Below are 20,952 nucleotides of genomic sequence, written 5' to 3' on the forward strand. Positions count from 1 at the left end.
CTACCCACACCCCCTTCACACACACACACCCCTCCTCTTGCTTTCTCTTGCTCATGGAGAACATGTGCCTCTCTTGCCTTTTCTTAAGGACTGCTTTATCACACACAAGCATCCATGCGTGCATGTCCATGGATGCGCGTAAACAAAGGTGCATGGTCGCACACACACACTGTTGACATTAAACACACCATACAATGCCAGTATATACATGAAAGATGGCAGAGTCTGCGTGGTTACAAACATTCTCAATGGAACATGTACATCTGAACATGCCACGCTCAAAAGCATCCAACACTGGGTTCATTCAGGGCAACGCATGATCAGTTATTACAGATGCTTTGCCTTAATAACACATTCATCGTCCCAGACAGATGGAGAGATTGAGGAGGAGGGGGAGAGAGAGAGAGAGAGAGAGAGGGTGGCTGGGGGTAAAATCTATTTCTTGACAAAAACCTGATTTGAAGTGTTTCTGTAACGTATCCGCTCTGATCTCCCAATTGTCGGTGGAAGTCATGGAGCTGAACAAAAAGAAAAAGGGGTGTGTTGAGTATCAGCAGCCTCTCAGGACTCCAGCGACGACCAGCCAGCCAGTGTCTGGTGAATGTGCACGCGCGCGCGCGTGTGTGTGTGTGTGTGTGTGGACCAGCAGCAGCAGCAGCCAACACACACTTAACATTCGTTCGCAACATGGCGTTGGAGCGCCGAGAGACACGACGGCCGAGCAGCGCAGCCGCATTGTGAGGAGAGCCACGGCACTACTGACCAAAAGAGACCGAAACACTCTTAAAGACTGTTTTACGCACCGGAGGAGACAATAGCGCATTCCGGTGTGTGCATGTCGTTCTAACGGTATAGCTGATTGTATAGACGCACGCTGCTACCCCACTGGTGGAAATCAAAGACTGTACATGGCGGTGGAGAGTACAATCTGGCTGTTGTGTCTTCTTTCGCTGTTCTGTGGTCCATCCAAGCAAGGTAACGCGCTCACTTTATTCATGTGGAGGGTTTATTTTTCTGGTGGAGTGCATGTGTGCGGCAGCGAGACACGAGTATTACACTGTAAAGTGCGGTCGCTCGCCAATAAAAGTGGGCTGTGTTTATAAAAAAAGAGCCACGACCGATTTTGCACCTTGCGCGGTCCGTCCAGTCCCGTCCCCCTGTCTCCCCCGTCCCCCTCTTTGTATTTCATACATGTGTTCACCTCATGTGGCCTTTCTGCTGCTTATGATAGAGAGTGGTGCACTGTCACTTCATGCGTGTCTCTCTCAGGACGGGCTGCGGGGCGATATGAAGTTGCAGCACACATTGCCTAAAGGAGCAAAGCTGAATGTCGCCACAGGGCGGCTCGCGGGGTTTGAACTGACCGGGGGAAGTTTATATTAAACTGGGAATATGGATCCCGATGCGGAGGACGCGTCACTGAGCCGCCTGCAAACATCCCAGTCTACAACGTGGTGATTCCAATTACGCGTAATATCAAATACTTTCCTCCACAGTTTAGTGGTGGTGGAACTCGTGTGCACATGTGGCTCAAACAGTCAGGGGTATGTGAAAAGGTTACGTGGAAAAAAAAAAGTAAAATAAACACACTTTCTTCATAAATGTGTTATTGTGACTGGAGGGTGAAAGTCCAGCCACACTGTGTGGGATGTACAGCTAAAATACTCTTTAGGTGAAAACTGAATTTGACCCTGCCTTGTATCATTTCCTCTCTGGAAACCTCTCACATAGAAGATTCAGTCGTTTTGCCGCATGAATGACAGCTATGACTAATTCCAGCCACAGGTGAAGCGGTAACAGAGGAAATATTGATGTGGTGATGACAATTCGACAGTTTACCTCCTGTGTTACCTTTGCACGGACCTTTAGAGACTGAACAAGGGCTGAAATGCCATCTGACTGTGGAAACTCTTGTTGAGTGAAAGAGAGAGAGAAAGAGCAATGCAGAACTTATAAATCCACTCACTTTTGACTGCGATCTACAAGAGTGGATATTTACATTCAGGCTGGATTGTTGCGTTTCACTGTTTCGACGCAGCCTATATTTTACCTTTATCTTTTGTGGTTTGCCTTCATGGTCACATGAAACCAGAAATCTACTACTGGTCAACACATGTTGTTTATTAGTAAACATCTCGATGCTACAGTATGCTGCTGCTTAACTCCGGCACGTCTTGTTCTGCACTTGTCACAACCAGCAGTGATGAGGCGTACGGCAACATAGTGCAGGTGTAACTGATATATTCCACTTCTTCTAATACTTCGCATACATCACCCAGATAGACATCACTTCCTTCTGTGGTGTACTATCATTTTGTTTCACCTGTTCCCATAGCCATTGTTCAGTAACGCAAGTAAAGGCTTCACAAAGGAAGCACCTAGCTTAAACCCTCCTGATTCCCACCTGTATAGCACTAGAAGGTCAGAGGGTACAATTTATATATAGAGTAAGAGTATCATGTCCAACAGACACCAGCAGAGACAGAATAAGGAATTACTCCCCTTGAGATCCTCCTGACAGGCGAGTGAATGCCACGCTGGGGGCGATCGCATCGCGATGATGGAATCTCTTGCAGGTAAATGACGATTGTGATGGAGGACGTCCGTGATAAAAGCACCAGGGAAATTGATTTATTTGCTCTTAAAAGATGTATGACTGAGAGTTTGTTCTAAACATGCTATGACGGGCCAGGGTATGACATAGCATCTGTTGTGATAATTAAGACTTAAGATCCAAGCGTTTTCTTTACACCGAGCAAAATTAACATTTGAATTTATATTTATGAGCGCTGCTGACAGCAGCACCATGCTTTGAAATCAAATGAACATATTAATATGTATTATTTACAAATAATTGCTCAGCTTTGTCATTATTCATCCAGATCAGCAAACAGTCATGAACGGGGACTTGGTTTGTTCAGGATCCTCTCTCTCTCTCTCGCTCTCTCTCTCTCCCTCTCTCTCCCTCTCTCTCTCTCTGTGAGTGTTTTGTTAGGTTTGAAACTGGAGCATGAATGTCATCGGTGTTGGTGGTTGTGGGAACTGAAGCTGCCTGTGAGCGGGGGCTGGGGGGTGAGTCTGGGATGGGGATAAATTGACGGGTGCTGCTGGGGCGATTCTGAGGGCAAGGGCCACTGCTACGTCCACAAACAAAGCGTTTGTTATGTCCTTTCTAAAGATCACTTGAGAACACGTCAGGCTCTCTTAACACATCTCAAGCAATCGAGTGCCTGAGTGTTCATTGTCAATAAAGCTCTGCTCAGTTATTAATGGACCTAATAATAATAAGAAAACAAAAAATGATGAGCAAATTGTAATTATAACACCTTCGGTCTCTTTATGTGCACACGGACATTTTCTGACAGTTCTCTATCACTCAAGTTTCTCTACGATTCTTTCATCTCACTAAAACGCTTCTAATTAAAGCTGCAGTAGGCAGGCTCGCTCTAAATATGTTTGAGTGTTCCGTTTCATACACGGGTTACTGAAGCTGTGGCGCATAAGTATAAATAAATGTCTGTTACATTCAGTCCATTGCTAAACGAGTTCACAAGATTAAGTCTGTCTCAGACTCAGTCTGTTTTTCTCATGATGCCAGTGTGTTGTTTTTGTGTAGCTTGACAGTATTTCCCCACACAAAGTGATGGAGGCACGTAACGGCAGCGTCGTGCTAGTAAAGAGAGCATGGCAGCAGCAAAGCGGTGGAATGTGTCTGTGTGTGTGTGTGTGTGTGTGTGTGTGTGTGTTCAGACGTGGTTTCTCCTGCTCAAAAAAACCTGGACGTTCAGCACATTGATCGGATAAATGCTTATTGCAAATGGGCCGGGGAGGGGTAGCGTGGGATCACCTAGACATATACCATCACATAGTGATGCTAGCAGTGTTTTAATGATTATTCTGAATCCCTCTGAGGGCGATAGCTGAAGCTGTAAAAACGACTTTTTTTTCGGGATAGCATTTCTCCGTCCTCTTATCAAATGAGCATGGACTGACACATTCCTCATATGGGACCGAAGACCAGAGGCAGTCTCTCCATCTCTGAACCTTTCTGCTGAACATGTTAAATTGCTTTTAGACCCTTTTTCCTTTGCAGTGTGCTGGGGTAGCAGTTCTTCCACTGGAGGAACCTGTATGCAGAGTAGGGCTACGCGTTTAGAAGAGCTGCAGTGTCGCTCGGAATGTGAAAACTCCAGGCTGGACAGGCAGAAACAGTGACCTTTGAAAGCGATGACACACGTCTTTTTCCATTCCTCCATACTACCTCCGCCACGTGGGTCATCACAGCACGCCTGTGCTAAACTGCGTCTAACTTCAACAGATGAGTTTATTACTTCCTGCATGACTGGAGCGCAGACTCTGTGTGACACAGTCACTGAACTAAAATACGGCTGAACGGGTACCAGGTTCTGTCTCTTATGAAGAAGCAAAAAAGAAAACTTATTGGTTGTTTTTTTTGTGGCCTCAACTTGTGGATGAAAGCTGTGTTAACACTTACTTTCAGTTTCACGTACACGTCATCGTTAGTTCCATAACAGATCAATAATGGAATTATTGATTTTTGGAAGCTGCCCATGGAAACACGAGTGCAAAAGCAGCAATGAGTGATGAAGGGGCAGAATAATTAAAATAATTGACATTAGCTGCACTGAGTGCCATCCATTGTCTCATCAGCTTTTCTGTGTGTGGGAGAATACACTCAGTTAAAGTCCCTAGAAAAAAGTTTCTTTTTTCACAGTTTCAGGAATTATGGCACAATACAGTCTTATTTTAGGCCATCTGGTGAATGCATGGCCAATCCTTATTCTGTTTGAACTCTGCTTTGGGTATCCATCAGTGCCCGGGGGAGATATCTGGCTTTATATTTGCCAAATGTTCCGCGACTGTACATTGACCAGATATCTCTGTCTGTCTGATGTGTGCAGAAACCAAACAGTGTGCACAGTGAGCTAAAACTCACTGTAAAGCTCTCTAAAGCCAAGGTGAGCTGCAGATCCAGGCGATAATGCTGTGATAATTCTAGTGGTTAATCACTATGGCTCTGCCTTCAGTGTCCAGTGTCACACAGTTCTTAGTTTGATGGCACTGGTTTATTGCTCCATCATTTCATGTGTGACACTAAACGTATTGTTCGTAATAACAGAAGAATTAAAAGCGGGAGGAGAAGCAAAAGCAAATAATCCTTAAAAACATCAGTTCAAATTCCTTTTGCAACGCTTTCATTGTTGTTGTTTATTAAACCCCAGTAGCATTTTTCTCGCACAGTGGAGCTAATTCCTCGGGATTTTAAGCCCCAATTATATTTGGTTTAGTTTAATTTTCATTTGGTTGAGCAAAACTGAAGACGCTTCACGGATGGTGTATTGAACGATTACAGACAAATGATGACACTTCAGCTTGAAAGCTTTTGATTATGTATATATATACCTATGTGTATAACACACTGCTGATGTGTTTTATTAAGCTTGCTTTAAATGACTTTAATCCACCTCTCTGTGACATACAACTGTATTCTGTCTTTATAACATAAACTCGACTGTAATGTCTGTCCGAGCATTAAAAACATTATTATTTTTGCAGTTTTCTCAGTTTAGACTCATCTCAGCAGCTTGTTTCATATAAAGTTAATAAATCCGCGGAACACCCGAGGAAAATTAGCGTGTATGAATCCATGTGCCGCAGTGACCCTGCTCTGTGTTCTAGACATGGCGGTGGGAGGGAACTGCTTTTTGAGTCAACCATTTATTTCACACAGTGCACCAGGGTCCTGTAGTGCAAAGTCCATTCTCTAGCTTAAATATCATGGAGATGTGAAGTTACACAACATGCTGAATGTTCTATCTATTCTAGTGAGGATGGTGGGTTTATTCAAACATTTTTGAAAAATGTTGTTGGTCATGACATTTAAAATGATCACTGAAAGCACAAATACCAATTTACAGCAGCGGGAAGTCACAGAAGTCATTGTTGACAAAAGCTGCATTACTGACTGATAAAGTGGACTGATCTTCTGCAGGACAATTGTTGTTGTCGCCGCTGTCTTCTGCTTATCCGGGGCTGGGGTGCGGAGGCAGCAGCCTTAGAAGGGAAGCCCAGACAGCCCTCTCCCCCAGCCACTTCCACCAGCTCCTCCAGGGGGGATCCCAAGGCGTTCCCTGGCAAACCAGGAGATAATCCCTCCAGTGTGTCCTGGGTCTGCCTGCGCTGGACCAAAACACCTCTCCAGGGAGGCGTCCAGGTGGCATCCTAACCAGATGCCTGAACCACCTCAGCTGGCGCCTCCTACTCTGATCCTTTTCTGGATGTCTGAGCTCCTCACCATATCTCTAAGGCCTTATAAGCCCAGTCACCCTGTGGAGGAAACTTATTTCAACCTCCTTGTATTCGAGATCTTGTTCTTTTTCCCAATATTCATCTGCATCTGTTTTCTTGCACTGTGTTGCCTTCAAGGTGTGTCAAAATACCTGGGCACAATCAGGCCAAATGCTGAAATATACCAAATAAATGATCGATTGTTTTAGCTGTTCCAACAAGGAATCAGTGCTATGCATCATCATCATCACTGCAGTTTAAAATAAAAAACTAAATGCTCTTGTTGTTGTCACAAATAAGCCGTTTTTTGTCCAATTACTTTTGGCTGACACATTTGCAGCAGGACCCGATATAACTATACCCAATATAAATATAAATCCTCAGTGTACTCTCATCCATTGGCCTTGGTTTGATCTTCCAAATGAAAACACTTCTTGGTCTGATCCTCATCGCCCACGACACATTAACTTTACATCTCCGTGGTCTCATTAATCTCTTAATATACTGTGTATATCACACTGCCTGCAGCCTGTCTCACTCTGTCTTACAAAAACGACACTGCAGTGTATCACGCTGTATCGCATGCACTTAAAGCGACGCAATATATATGTTTATATCAAAATAAGCAGAATTTGTCTCACAGACCTTTGTACTCCTCGTCTCTCTGAGGTCAACCTGCAAATATCTCTGCTTTTCTGATGCTGATATGTTTGTTCTGTCTTCGCACATCTCACAACAAATAAGCCTGGAGAGAGTTTGAAATATTATAGCCAACATTGTTTTCCATTACGCACGTAGCACACATTCAAACCCCAAAGCAAAAGAAGACATATCGGATGAAACCGCAAATGGTATTCTGCTAAATGAAGACGCTCTGTCTGTCTCTCCTCGTTCTTCACTGACTTCACCTTGTCAGTGCTCAGGCTTGCAAAGACGAGTGCACAGCTGTCCACGGGGAGGCTAAAAACTGTGATTTGTTCTGAAGAATTTGGATAATGTTACCTAAGCCTGCCATCTGAATGGGGACTCTGAATGTACAGAGAGCAATTTTTACACTGTGCTAGTCTAAAGCTGTGAGCTGAAACATACTCGGCTGTGCTTTTTTTTTAATGATTCAGTCATCGGTTGTTTTCACCTTTAGCGCTCCTGCTCGTTGCTGTCATTGCCTTCCCCTGAATTAATCTCAAATGTTCTCAGTGTGTTCAGCTCCAGTTTGTTGTGTCTAGACCACAGGGCCAGCTGTTCAACCTTCTGTATAGCAGCAGCAGCTATAGAATATTAAACATTTGAATTGTTAGAGGGATGTATACTGTCTGCAGCGTGTCTTGCATTCGGCCCTTGCACTTTATTATTCTGTGCGTATCTAATATCTGATGATCCTTTGCTATCACTGAAGGGTTTCTGTGTGGATACTGTCGTTACGGTTCTTATGGTGATGGAACTTTGTTTGTTTTGTTTATTCCCAACTCTGTAAAATGGCCTTGGGTACCTTGAAAGCTGGTATAAATTATATTATTCTTATTGTTGTTGTTATACTGTACCTGCTTTCTTCTCACCATCGGTTACTCCCTAATGCGTCTGTAATGCCCTGCAGTATAGAGTATACATGCACTCCTCAGTCACCTTAATGGCATCACGGAAAAGCTTTATTAATTCAACTGTAAATTATGTACTCATGTAAATAGGGCTTTTAATTACTGCGTTCCAGTAGTTAGTCTTATTTGAACTTTTCTCCGGGATCAAACGTTTCATTTTCCACTTTTTCACTCCATAATTTTAGGAACATTAATACTTGGGTCCCTTGAGACTTAAAACCAGAGCTTGTCGGACAGGAGCGCCTGTAGAGAATAGCTCATTAGATATTTGCAGTAAATGATGTGTGTGTTTGCACAGGCACATGCACCCGGCTTGCTTGTTTGTGTGTACGTGTGGGCGTGTCAGCTGCGATTTGTGAGTGTATCTTGATCTGCTCCCCAGAGAATCCGTGCTAAATTAGGATGCATATTATTTAAAGATGCCTTGGGCTGAGTATACTTGTCCTGTGAATATGTTGGGTTTTTTTTTTATGGTGCCCTGTGTGCGCCGTTTCGTGCTTTCAGGGAGGCAATCTAAGCTCAGAGGTGTTTGTATGAATACAATAGACGTCTCGAGCTCCATTTTGTCTGCAATGAATTCAAATGATATGCTCTCTTTGGGTGTTAAATTAAATTAGCTTCGTCAGTGTTTTTTCAGTCATGGCCTTTTGTATCCGATAAACAGATATTGATAAAGAGAGATAAAACAACACATGTAATGGTCGCCTAAGACTTGCACAATACTGTGTTTGAATTTTTTGTTTTTGTTTTTTTTCACCTCATATGGTTTTCCAGTGTAGATATATTACACATATATAAACATATATGTGTAATAATATATTTATAAATGTCTAAGTTTAAAAATGTCTAAGTTAGCCTTCTGGCTTTCACATGTGACTCATTTTTGACCTTTTCAATTATGCAATCATGACTGAGCTACATATAAAGATAGCTTTTTGCTTCAAAGAGAAAAAAAGTAATATTTAAATTGATTAGCTGAACAAAAGTCCAGAAACGTTGTTTCACACTCTTTATTGCAAAGAAAGATCCACTCTCTCTATGAACTGTAATCTTGTGTGTTTTTACTTGTAGTCTGATTTCACTCTACCTTGAGCCAATTTTTTACAAGGTCCTAGTCATGCAGAGATGTTGCTGTTGATTTTGAAGAATCTGTCTATTTTCAAGTACTTCCACGAGCACAAATGTATTACAACTGCACTGAGCGAGCGTGGGATTGTTCACCCACTAACATGCAATGTGAGCTGGGATTAGACCACTGTGACACAGGTTAGTTTCACCCTACTGATGATGTGCAATGGTAACATAGTGTCTCGTGTGTTGGCCCCGCAGCGTATATTTGGTGTGTCCGTGATGGGTTTTTGAGCACATCCTTGGGTCACAGTCACACTAAGAGTGGTGTACTCTACATTAGCGACGCTTTATCCAGCATCCAGGATCTTATCATGAGTTGAATCACAGCCCCAGCTGCATTGACGGTGCAAGCTATCAGGAACACAATCATTTGCATTTAAAAATTTCATTACTTTAAGAATGATCAGTGAAGCTGAAGCAATATTTTATGCAATGTGGTTATTAGACATTAAAAGGAGCGGTTTTATTCACGTAATTATCATTCTGTGGCTGTTTTTCCTGATAAATATGTTTTCATTATTGTGACGCTTATTATCACTATTCTCTCTCTCTCTCTCTCTCCCTCTCCCTCTCTCTGTGTGAGAAGCAGCTGTCTGGTTGCGCTCACTCCATCTATTAAAGCTTAGTTTACACCCTACACAGTTTTCCACCAGGTAAAATGAATAAAACTCGTATTGCCCCCTCTCTCTTTTCTGAGATCACAAAAACATTATGAAACCTGAAAAACAAGACTTCATTTACGATGCATGACTGCGGGACACAAACCATCAGAGCCATATCATCTGCGCATAGCATGATTTCATTAAGTGGCGTTGGTGTTGCAAGTCGGCAGAGGCTGGCGAATATATTATAGTATATAAGACATAATGTGTTGCAGACCCAGTCTCATTTGGAAACATGCTGCAAACTCTGTATGTCTCTGGATGTCTTTGACGTCTCCAACCACAGGAAATCATGTCATCTAGTGTGGGAAACGGTGATCCTCCAACTCTTAAAGTTGTGTATTGTGAATATGGGGTAAGGGTTTGATCGTGATTTACCTGCTCTTCCCGTCTCATTGGAATGTAGCAAAGATTGTAGTACATCTGTCTCAAATCAGTGATGGAAAATGAGAGAGAACCCACTGTGAGCATAATGGGTGCAGTGGCATATTTGATCTCCTAATGAGCACTGAGTCTTCTCATTGCGGCAGCTTTTCGTCTTCCTGACCTTGTGTGATGTGACGCTCGGCTCTGATCCTGTCGCATAAGCACCGTAAAATACATGTGCCTCTCTCACCATGCAGAGTTTTTTTTTTCCCTGTCTTTGCATCCACACAATCCCTTCTCCTCAGAATTAATTCCAGTGTTTCCCTTTGTGCCGCACACGGTGACACTCTATATTGCCAATCCCATGCACCAGTGTTTCTAGGATTCCTGTACATTGACTGTGCTGCTGCATTAATAAACAGATTCCGACACAGATCTCCCTTGTTTACTCCCGTGTTAGTTTCATTGCTTGCTTTGTTGACTCATGAAAGTGGGGCCTGGCACTTGACACAACCATGCGGGGGCCTCATGCTCCTCGGTCCTGCCTGCAGGAACATTGCCCTGTGATTGGAAGAAGTCAGTCTGGGATGAATGAGCGCTGCACGTGAAGTTGTCCCGGTCTCTCTCACACAGTTTAGAGGGACTCGTGATGTTTGTTGAACCAAACCTCCCTTTTTCATTCATCGTTTCACTTTTGACTGTGAGAGAAGAATCCCACTGAGATCGAATCACTGAAGCAAAAGGGTAAATCAAATATTTACAGTCCAACACTGTATGGCAAAGACTACAGCTTTTGTACATGACAGTGCAGAGTGACAGGTGCAAAGACAGGTTGGCAAATGTATAAATGGGTCTTGTTTTACAATTTGGTAATTATTTAGAGATCCCAACTGACCAGCAAACTATGATTTTTATATTCACATTTCTCTCACAGTGGACTAGTGTTCTCTCCATTTTCACTATTTTATGATATTTTGAAAGTGAGGTCGTTTAGAAAGATGCCCGCAACAGTTTTCCATTCAATAACAAAAAGCAACCATTAACGCGAGTACACTTTTCGACTCATCTCGCTGCCCTGTCTGTTACTATTTTACCTTTCCAATGGTCTGAGTCAGAAGATTATTATTACATTTTGTGTTTCTGATGCGTGTTTGTGTTGAGGATGACTTGGTTTGAGAAGAAGCCAGTCGCTGATGAAACACAACTGGAACAGTTAACAACCGACACGGCAGCTGTTCAGATTGCTGAGTGACTCACAGTCTCACTGTGGATTCAGTAAAAATGTTAAGCCCTCTGTATATCTTTACTTAACTAGTAAACAGAGTGTTTTATATTGTGTCTGATCAATTTAAATAAATACAGATAAATGCAGCACATTTCAGACTCGTGACAGCACTTAACATTTTAAGTGAAAGGCCCCGGGACAAAGCTATTCAAGATAAAGGCCTAAATATTTTGACAGTGGCAGTTTCTGGCTCTTACTCAGGCATTTCCACTTGAATGCTGAAACATTAGTCACCATCTCCCTGCAGGGATTTACTTCAAGCTGCCTCTCTTCTCAGATTATCACAACTGTGGCTTCAAAATATCGATTTATTCATACACTGGTTAGTTTTGGCCACAAGGAAGTGACGGCTTTTTGTTTGTTTGTTTGTTTTTTTTACTTTGTTATCAATATGAGGTCATTAAATTAGCGCACAAACGCACACACAGTCACTTTTTAGTGAATCAGACCATCTGTCCTTGTCCACTTAGCCTGTATTTAAGGTTTCAGTGTTGTCCTCCAATCCTGTTTTTATGAAACAAGGCCTCTCTGAAAATATAATATGAGATGTGTTATGCAGGAAGGCACGGCAATTGACTTTAACCGTTGTGCCAATTGAGCAGATGTATCTGGCTCATGGTTTTTGAGTGCTTTTGTGGTCCCTCTTCACAAAAGTGTCTGTAATTCATTTCACTGCTTTCTTTCAATTGCATCACAAGGCTGTTCTAATCTTATCTGCTCTGCTCAAGTCAGTCCTCCACTTCATCCTGTAATTCGGAGTCACTTTCTTTCTCTCATATTGTTTTTCTCCGTGTCTTACCACACATTCTCCACCTTTTTCAGTGTTGACTTCCTTGAGTTTAGTTCGCTCTTGTTCCTGCAATGTTATAGTGTATTTTTTTGGCCCTGCTGGTTATGTTGATGACAGTGGATGACAAGGGATGACGACATCAGTGTGGTCAAACCATCACAGTGCTCTAAACTATGGGATTTACTTCATTGAAGTCCAGTATTGTTTTATTTTGTGTTTGTTTTACACATTTTGTGAAAGGATAAATGTGACCCAGCATTTGGTTCACAAATGATGGATGGCTTTGACGCAGCCATATTGTACTGTAATGCACTGTAGTTTAAGCTGCTCTTGGTCAACAGGATCCTGGTTTGATCCTCCACCTCCTTCACTGTGGCTTTAGCTTTAGCTCCTGTATGAAACAGTGGAGTTATCTTTCTACTTCTCTACCCTATTGAATGGAAAATGGAATATTTATCTCAGGATCCTCACTGGATGATATTTAAGTTAGATTTTTTTTTTTCTTGAAAGAAATCGATAGTTTTTTTTTCAATGGAAAATGTGTTTGCTTGCAGATTTTGATAATTGCCTGTATGAATCAGTTTGACATTAAATGTAAGTGAATATGGCCTGACTGTATAAATTGTCTGGTTCCAATTGATTCAGGTGTGGTGGGTCATTATGGGATTAGAATTGATCAGTTGTAACTTGGTTTTATATATGATATTGACTTTAAAATGTTGTGGCACCCTGTGTACATGTACATGTTACACCATGTTATCATTGTGAGGATTTCACCAGGTTCCCGTTATGCCTGTGGCCTCACTGAACACCGAGCATGGCTGTAAAACTCAAAAACTAGGCTGTATTGTCCAGATAATGGACTTCTAAATATATATATGTACAATACAGAAATAACAGCATCAGGTTTTGAAAGAAAATGCACTTTCTGAATTCAGAATTTTGTGATTCATTTTCTGACCCTTTTAGATGAATCTCTGTGCATATCTCTCCCCTTCTACATGAGGTACTGTATCACTTCACTTCAGACGCTGTGGAAACCTGAGCTGGTGCCCGAGGGTCATGGGGTGTCCAGTCTCTGATGGCAGTGAGCCTGAGCGGGTGAAATATTCACTGCTTTTGGTCATGCCTTCCCCCTGCTCCTCCTCTTTCTCCTATGTTCCGAAACGTTTTTGAGAATAGGTTAGCCATTAACAGAAATGGGCCAGCAAAATAAGTGTTATATATGGTATAGCGATCTAGCTGATATATGAACGGGTAATTTAAAATGATGGGGATCATGGAACCCCTTACTTAATTCAAATGACGGCTGCTAGGACAATGTGAATGCTATTAAAATCCAGAGGTGTTCAGATCTTCTCTTGTTGTCTGTTCATCGCTGCTGTCCCCTCTCTCGACATGAGTGAGCTATGAACCTCTTGGCACAGTGCCATCACAATCCATTCACTACAGCTCAGCAAGACCGCACAGCCACTACTATACCCTGAGTGTGTATCATGTTTTCCCCCAGCAGCTCCCACTTGTGCAGTTAAATGGCCAAATGGCCACTTCACAGATCCTCCCAGTTCACCACATTGTGTCCTCATGAGACATGAAGACATAGTGTGAGTCTGTCTTATGTTTGCATTGAAATGGGTGTTTGTGTGCACGTGGGTTAGCTGGTGATTATGTGTGCAGATCTCGGTGACAAATTCGGGGCATGTTGAGGTTGCGGGTGCAAATGTGTGTGAATATCAAAGAGTTTTATTCCCAAATGAAAATCCACTACTGGAAATATGTAATTCAGTGTGCTTACCTCAACCTTTTTAAAGGATAGTGGGTCATGATAGTGTCTGGTTGTTGAAATATGCGTTTCCATTTTAGTCTTCCTGGCCATTTTGCTTGTACCCAGTTGGACTTGCTTTGACTTGCATAACTCTATTCATTCTTCATGGTACTGAACTTACTTGAAACCTTCCACAGAGATTTCGGTCCATATTGACATGATAACTTCATGCAGTTGCTTCATAGCTGCTTCTGAAGATGACTACTGTTGCCATGGAAGGATGCACACATGGTTAGCAACAATACTCGGGTCAGCTGTGGTGTTTGAACAATGCTCAGTTGGAACTAAGTGGCCCAAACTGTGCCAAAAAAAATGTCCCCACACCAAGACACCACCATTATTACCAGCCTAAAACAGGGGCAGGGTGGATCCATGTTATTGACGCTACCATACAAATGACTCATCAATCTTCTATTTTCCAATTTCGATGAGCTTGAACCGTCCCACATTCAAATCTCTCCTATCACCTTTCTTCTCCATTTAGATGCTCGGTTTGAACTCCAGCAGGTCGTCTTGACCATGGTTACAAATCCAGTTGCTTGAGTTGCTGCTATGTGATTGGCTGATTAGATTATTTATATGAATGCACTCAACGGTTGAATGAGTGTATCTAATAAGGTGGCTGGTGAGCCTGTACTGTATTATTAGCTTCACACGGGTTGAAATGATTTGTGTGTTTTCCGTTCTTTTCTTTTTGTTTTTCCTTGTGCCTTATCACACCTTTAACCAGTTGTGTGAGACATAATGGCTTCCATATGCAGCAACGAATGCTCCCCACCTCGTGCCAAATGAAACCGTGGGCCGTGAGCTGGGAAATGGCTGCTAACATTTTAATGACTTAATGAAACCTAATTAGTTGAAATGGGAGAGAGGAAGAGAAGAGCCATGGAGGTGATGTCTGTTAGTGTGTTTAGGTGGGCGTTCCTGTTCCACCAAGACTGTGAGTGCTCTTCCTGTGTGTGTGTCTGTGTGTGTGTGCATGTGTGTACATGCATGTGTGTTATGAGTGTGCCACAGAAAAGTGCAGGAGCTTTCCTCTGCATTACCCAGCCTCTTCATCAGGATACACTGGAGGGGGGTGGCGGGGGGTATCAGGCCTCATTTAATCAAGGAAAAAATGTCATCTACCATTAACTTAATTAATCCAACGCTAGAGAAAGAGAAGCTGAATAAACCTGCATGTGTGTGTGTGTGTGTGTGTCTGCCTCTGTGACAAAATAATGGTTCTTAAATTAGATTCAAAGAGGTTTATGAAATTAACTGTAAGGGGTAGGTTTGAATGATATGACTTACACGGGCACATGTGAAATCATGTAATGACTTCATGGAAAATACATTTCAAGTATCTTAACCTTTCACAGTATTTGTCAGCATTAGATAAATCACAAGCCCTTTATTGAAAAGGGCTCATAAAAAGGGCTTTGTAAATGCTGTCAGTGTTGTCAAATGAAAGTTGTATTTTGAAAAAGAAACCCACAGATTAGGTACAAAAGCACCAAATATGCTAAAACTAGGTCAAGTGGACGTACAATCGTGATATTATGATATAATTGTGATATATATATATATATATATATATATATATATATGTATATCACTATAACATAAGGTAACACAACATAAATAGTGTGATTTGCAGACTTCTTTTCACATGGTTTTCAACTTACATGCACACTAAAAGAAGCACTGGTGTTATGTAGTACTACTCTTAACCCCTCGCCTTTTCGAGTTTTCCTTGATGTTTTTTGGCCAGCTTCCTCAGTAAAGATTTCTACCGTTCTCCTCCTAGTTTTTCCAGTCATTTTCTGTCCACTTTTTCTGGCCATTTTCATTTTGCTCCTAATAAAACCCAGTAAAAGTGTCCTTTTAACATTTTTAATACAGAGGGTGGAACGGGAATTATTTAATTAAGATACATGGAAAAGATGAAACTTAAGTATATTAATCATTTGCTTTTTACCGTTGAGTGGAAACGGATCTGTTGTTGTCTGGGACCATTGTGAGTGTATTCGCTTGCATTTAATTATCTGCAATTTTCATTTTAAATTAAGTTTGCACTCAATAAAACACTTTGGGTCATTTTAGATAAGTGGTAAATTGTTGAAAGATAAATCATGATCAGGTATCAGCAGGGTTAAATTGCTGTGGTCTCCTTGGACTGCAGTTTATGTAGCACTCTGCTGCTCATCTCACACCAGCTCATCAATCACTCACTGCAGGACTTCCCCTCTCCCTGTGATTTTAATGTCCTGCTGCTGACATACAAATCCCTTCATGCTTCCACACTCATTTAATTTGCAGAGCTCCTCCCCCCTCTCCCTTTCCTCCTTGGGCCTCCTCTCTCTGTCCCCAAAACACCCTGCCTCTGGAATGCACCACCCTTGTCCATCTGTGCTGCCAGCGCTGTCGACTCTTCTATGCTATGCTACAAAATGACAAATTGCCAATACCTGAAATGGATAAAGTTGACAAAAATATGACAAATGGAGCAGATTTAAACATTTAAAAGCCATGGAGTAGTGACTTTCTAGTTGAGTTGTGATGGTGTTTACAGAGTAATAAAAAGGCTCAATATCCACATTCTACTGAAAATACACTGACAAATGCAATAGATAGTGAATAAAGAGGTGTATCAAAGAATAAAGGTGATCCTATTCTATTGCGCAGTAAACACTGTTTTCTTCCTTCTCCCAAACAGAAAAGCCTGTTTCGGTGGAGCTGAGCTGTGGAGCTGGGCCCAGCCATGTAGTACTGGAGCCGGGTTTGCCCCTATTGCTGGACTGCAATCTTGGGGCCAGCGAGACACCTTTTAATGTCACCTGGCTTCAGGATGGCCAGATCCTGCCTCTGGAGGGGGAATACCTGCAGTATCTGGGCAATGGATCGCTTCTCTTGCTGCCGTCTGCCCACGATGGCCACCCTGCCCAAGACGTGGAGGGGGGCTATAGCTGCGTGAGTGCCAGCACCCACGGAGCCCTCACCAGCCGGACTGTGAATGTACTTATGGCAAGTAGGTATCCAGCAACACACAGAGCATGTTGATTTATTTACTTTGGTTTCCTTCAACACGAACACGTGTAGTTTAGTTGAGCTGGAAGAGTCTGTGATGTCTGCGTGGTTATGTTCATGTATTGATGTTGAGACAATGCACTGTAATGTGTTAAATTGCGACACCCACACACACAATTACTAGCCTTTTCCCCTGTTGTCACGGTTTATTCAAAGCAAAGCCAACTGAGTGTTATTGATCTTCTCACCCAGCTCTGCAGGAAAGAGCCCGAGCTTGCTCGCTTGCTTCAGTCAAATAACTGCTTTACCTAAAAATGCTTTTATATACATGGAAAAAACTATACAGTCTTGCTTTGCCTCACCACTGCTACACATTTATTATCAAACAAAATGGTCTGCTTGTGCATCTATTCTGGGTGGCCAAACAATCATTCGGTTTGTCAGGTAATGAAAACGGGTTTGACTCAGTCATCCATTTATAGCATTCATTAGACATGGATGCACAGAAAAGACACACGCATATACTCAGAGAGCGAAGGGGGAGAGAGACAGAGAACAATGTGAAATGTAAAATCTGTCTGGGGAATGTCCTTGCCTAGATGGAGATGAACTTGACTCTCCCGTGACACAGATCGGAGACAGGTGTCCCAGAAACAGGTACACACTTAAGCGAAGGCCCGTTGTTTGCAGTTGTTTAGAATGACAAAAAAGAGAGAGGGAGAGCATGTGTAAATGAAAGAAAAGAACAGGAGCATGCAGGCGTGAGAGATGAGAAGACAGGCTGCGGCTCTTTAATCGCCCCTCCAAAAAGCCCTCTTTCCCCTCACACTTCTAAGTGGTAGTCTTTATTTAGTCATTAGCTTTGTGTAAAATGAGACAGTATCCTCTTTGGATCCCCTACTTTTGTCAGCTGTCACATGCCTATTTATGAGGATCTCTTGTTTGAGGAACAATAAGGAGTACAGACAAGGGGTGTTAGATGAATGGTGGGAGGGTGGAAAAGGCTGGAGTTTGTAGTGATGGTGAAAGGAAAAGGCTTCAGAGCCCATTAAGGATGACCTTCCACTTGTGTGTGTGTGCGCGCGTGCATGCATGTGTATGTTTGGTATATGTGTGCAAGATCGGAATTAAATCAGTGGGGAGAGGCTGTGAGGTAGATATGGGCAGTGTGCATGAGGTCCAAGCTGAACTGCTTTGACACGAAGAGGGCATTCTCGTCTCCTACTGCACATTCACAGCCAGAAATGAGACAAAAAAGAGAGAACATAGTGTACTTTTAAAAACACATTATGAAAGCCCCGTGGTTCAGGATATTTACTTGTTGCAGGATATGATGCACGTTGCTTTGTATAAAAACATGGGGAACATTCAGCTCCAGCTTGCATTTTCAGCTTCTGCCAAGGTTGCGTACAGTGATGGACAAATGATGATGATGCTGTGCATGAAACTTGCCTTTAGTGTTAATTAGATCCCTGGTTCTCAAGCTGTGGTACCAGCAGAGGAAGCTCACGTACCACTGGTCGAGTAGAGCTGAGGAATTTTGACCGCAGTCAAAACTAATAATAAAATAATAATAAAAAAACGATAATAATTAGAGTGACCTTATCTCTCGCTCCCTCTTAATCTAGGACGATGAGAGCGATCAAATGATCTTATTGGGAATAAATCTGCCTCCTTTGAAAAGTCTGTAGCTGACTTTGACGTTGGTGATAATGGTATTACTCTGAGAGCTCTATATTTTCTGACTCGGTATTAAAAGTTTGAGAACGAATTCCTGATTATGAGGACAAATTCCTACCAGCTTTCATAGCATTGCATTTGAGTGAAGGAGGTGATGTCATAACGGGGCTTCTCCTGTATACTTTTGTGGCTTTACTCTGGTGCTGAAATAGTTTTATTTGTATTGAGTAGTCACATAGTCTTCATATGTGCACAATGTTAGTTGTTGATTTGAATACAGCATTTTTTTTTTTTGTACCATGTACCATTTTACGAAGTTTTTAATGAAAGTGTTGAAAATGTTGAAAATGTTCACCTTCAATTTATAACCAATAATGTGAAGACATGCCTCTTGTTATGGTTAAAAGGTTGAGGTATATGTACTGTATGGTTTTTCTGCCACTAATCCTACACTTGAGGGTTACAGAGGGATCTGGATTCAATCCCAGCTGATACATACCAGCATATAGTCCACAAATGGCCTTTTTTGGCATGTCAGAACGGACAGAACTTAGCACCTTTATATATTTAGAATAATATAAGCAGGACAAAATGAGTCCAAGTGCAATTATTCACCAGAAGGTTTTGCATGTATCCGTTGAGGCTTGGGTCACGCTTGATGGGTTGAAAGCTGGGTAGCAAAGAGGTCACGGGTAGAATTATCTGCTTGGACAAGGGGAGGGGAAAAACGCTGCAATATGATAGCTCTGGGGCCAAAGAGTGGGGCAGATAGAGGGACAGACAAAGACAGAGAGAGAGTTGGGGTAAAGTCAAGGGCAGGAGAGAGAGAGAGAGAGAAATGAGAAAAGAAAAATGAGACGAGTAAAGAAAGATGGGTAATTAAGACGACGATGACAAAAAAAACAAAAAAACACACTTATGACTAGCACTTCATAGTTTGGTTTACTTGAAGCTCTTACTTACTTCTAGCTCTTATTTGTACCCAAATGTTTAAATGCACTTATTATAAGTCGCTTCGTCTGCTGAATGACATGTAATGTAATTTCTACGTGAAGTGTGGACGCTTTACCCCCTTTTTCGTGAGAGCTGCCTGAAAATGTTCCTTTAAAACATAGACAGACCTTGTTGCTAGGTAACAGTTGGACATGTTCTGACCCCGTGGCTTGATATGTCACCTTTTTTTTCCCGAGAGTGTTACCTCAGAAATCTTGCCCGATCCTGGGCAGAACCGTGTCAACTTTGCAAAATCTCACAGCAGGCATGGTGGCACTCATGGAATCCTGGGAAAAGACTAATATGATTATGATTTGACAGAGCGAAGGTGGAAGCCCAGCCAGTTGCCTTTGTTCCATCAAAGCATAGAAAGAGGGTTCTCTGAGCACCTCTTGTCCCCCTTTGTATTAATGCCTCTGTCGCTGATCAGCTGTTGTCCACTTGAATGCATGCGGTGATCCAGTAAAGTAATCACAAGCAGACCGTGTGCAGACACCAGGAGGCTGCGTGCATGCAAGTAGCTCTGCACACACACACTCCAACTCAAATTTACACACCCAGTGAGTCTGGCACCCTGTCAGGTCCTCTCTGGCAGTGTTACAGGTGGTGTGTTTACATGGGGCATCACAGTGTGTAATGGCTTAAAGAGGGAGGGGTTAATCATCAACTCTTCCTAATCTTGCCATGTTACAGTCATTCCAAGTTTTTTTTGTTTTTTTTTCCTGAAATGAATCAAATGCTTTCCTGCTTCAATGGCCCGGCATGTGTGTCTGCCTCTGTGTACTCATTGAGAAACTTTGTTCCTTTAGTGCAAAGGGAAAACACAGATGGCCAGTTTGTTGCCATGACTAACAGTCGGTGTGATGGGGTGAGTTGCTGAGTCTCATCCAGCTCACAGCAGTTTGGAGAAAATAGTGAGACAGGAAACGTTTGGGTTTTGGAATCTCAGGGCAGTTATTTCATAGACTGTGCGTCTTAAAACACCCAGATGTGACGTCTGCTAACCCTTTGCACAAGGTAGAAATACAGTGGTGGCTCTGTGGATGGCACCGTTAGGCCATTATACAATCGGATGCTCAGCCCACCTCCTGTTTTTCTGACATAAACATGAAATGGGGTTTTCATTGTTTCAGTAGGATAATAGTGATTCACCTCTCAAAAACAGCTGTTCCTCAAACGTCACACTGGTGGGATTATTGTGCTGACAACCCTGCTGGCATTTTAGGGATGTTTGAAAGAAAATACATTACCTGTTGACTTTTAATATCGGGTAATGTGTTCTCACTTATATCACGTCACTACTCAGA

The 20,952-nt window shown here is 42.3% G+C and overlaps 1 protein-coding gene across 2 annotated transcripts in view; it reads left to right on the forward strand.

Moving 5' to 3' along the window:
- Positions 1-663: 663 nt before the first annotated feature.
- Positions 664-20,952, forward strand: part of igdcc4 (immunoglobulin superfamily, DCC subclass, member 4) — a 44,780-nt gene continuing 24,491 nt past the window's right edge. For both annotated transcript variants that reach the window (XM_044030468.1, XM_044030469.1), the window contains exons 1-2: positions 664-975; positions 16,662-16,973. In XM_044030468.1, coding sequence (XP_043886403.1) covers positions 909-975; positions 16,662-16,973 — 379 coding nt within the window. In that variant the 5' untranslated portion in view covers positions 664-908. The remainder of the gene's footprint in view (positions 976-16,661; positions 16,974-20,952) is intronic.

The sequence above is a fragment of the Solea senegalensis genome, linkage group LG7 (genome assembly GCF_019176455.1).
Source record: "Solea senegalensis isolate Sse05_10M linkage group LG7, IFAPA_SoseM_1, whole genome shotgun sequence".
NCBI lineage: Eukaryota > Metazoa > Chordata > Actinopteri > Pleuronectiformes > Soleidae > Solea > Solea senegalensis.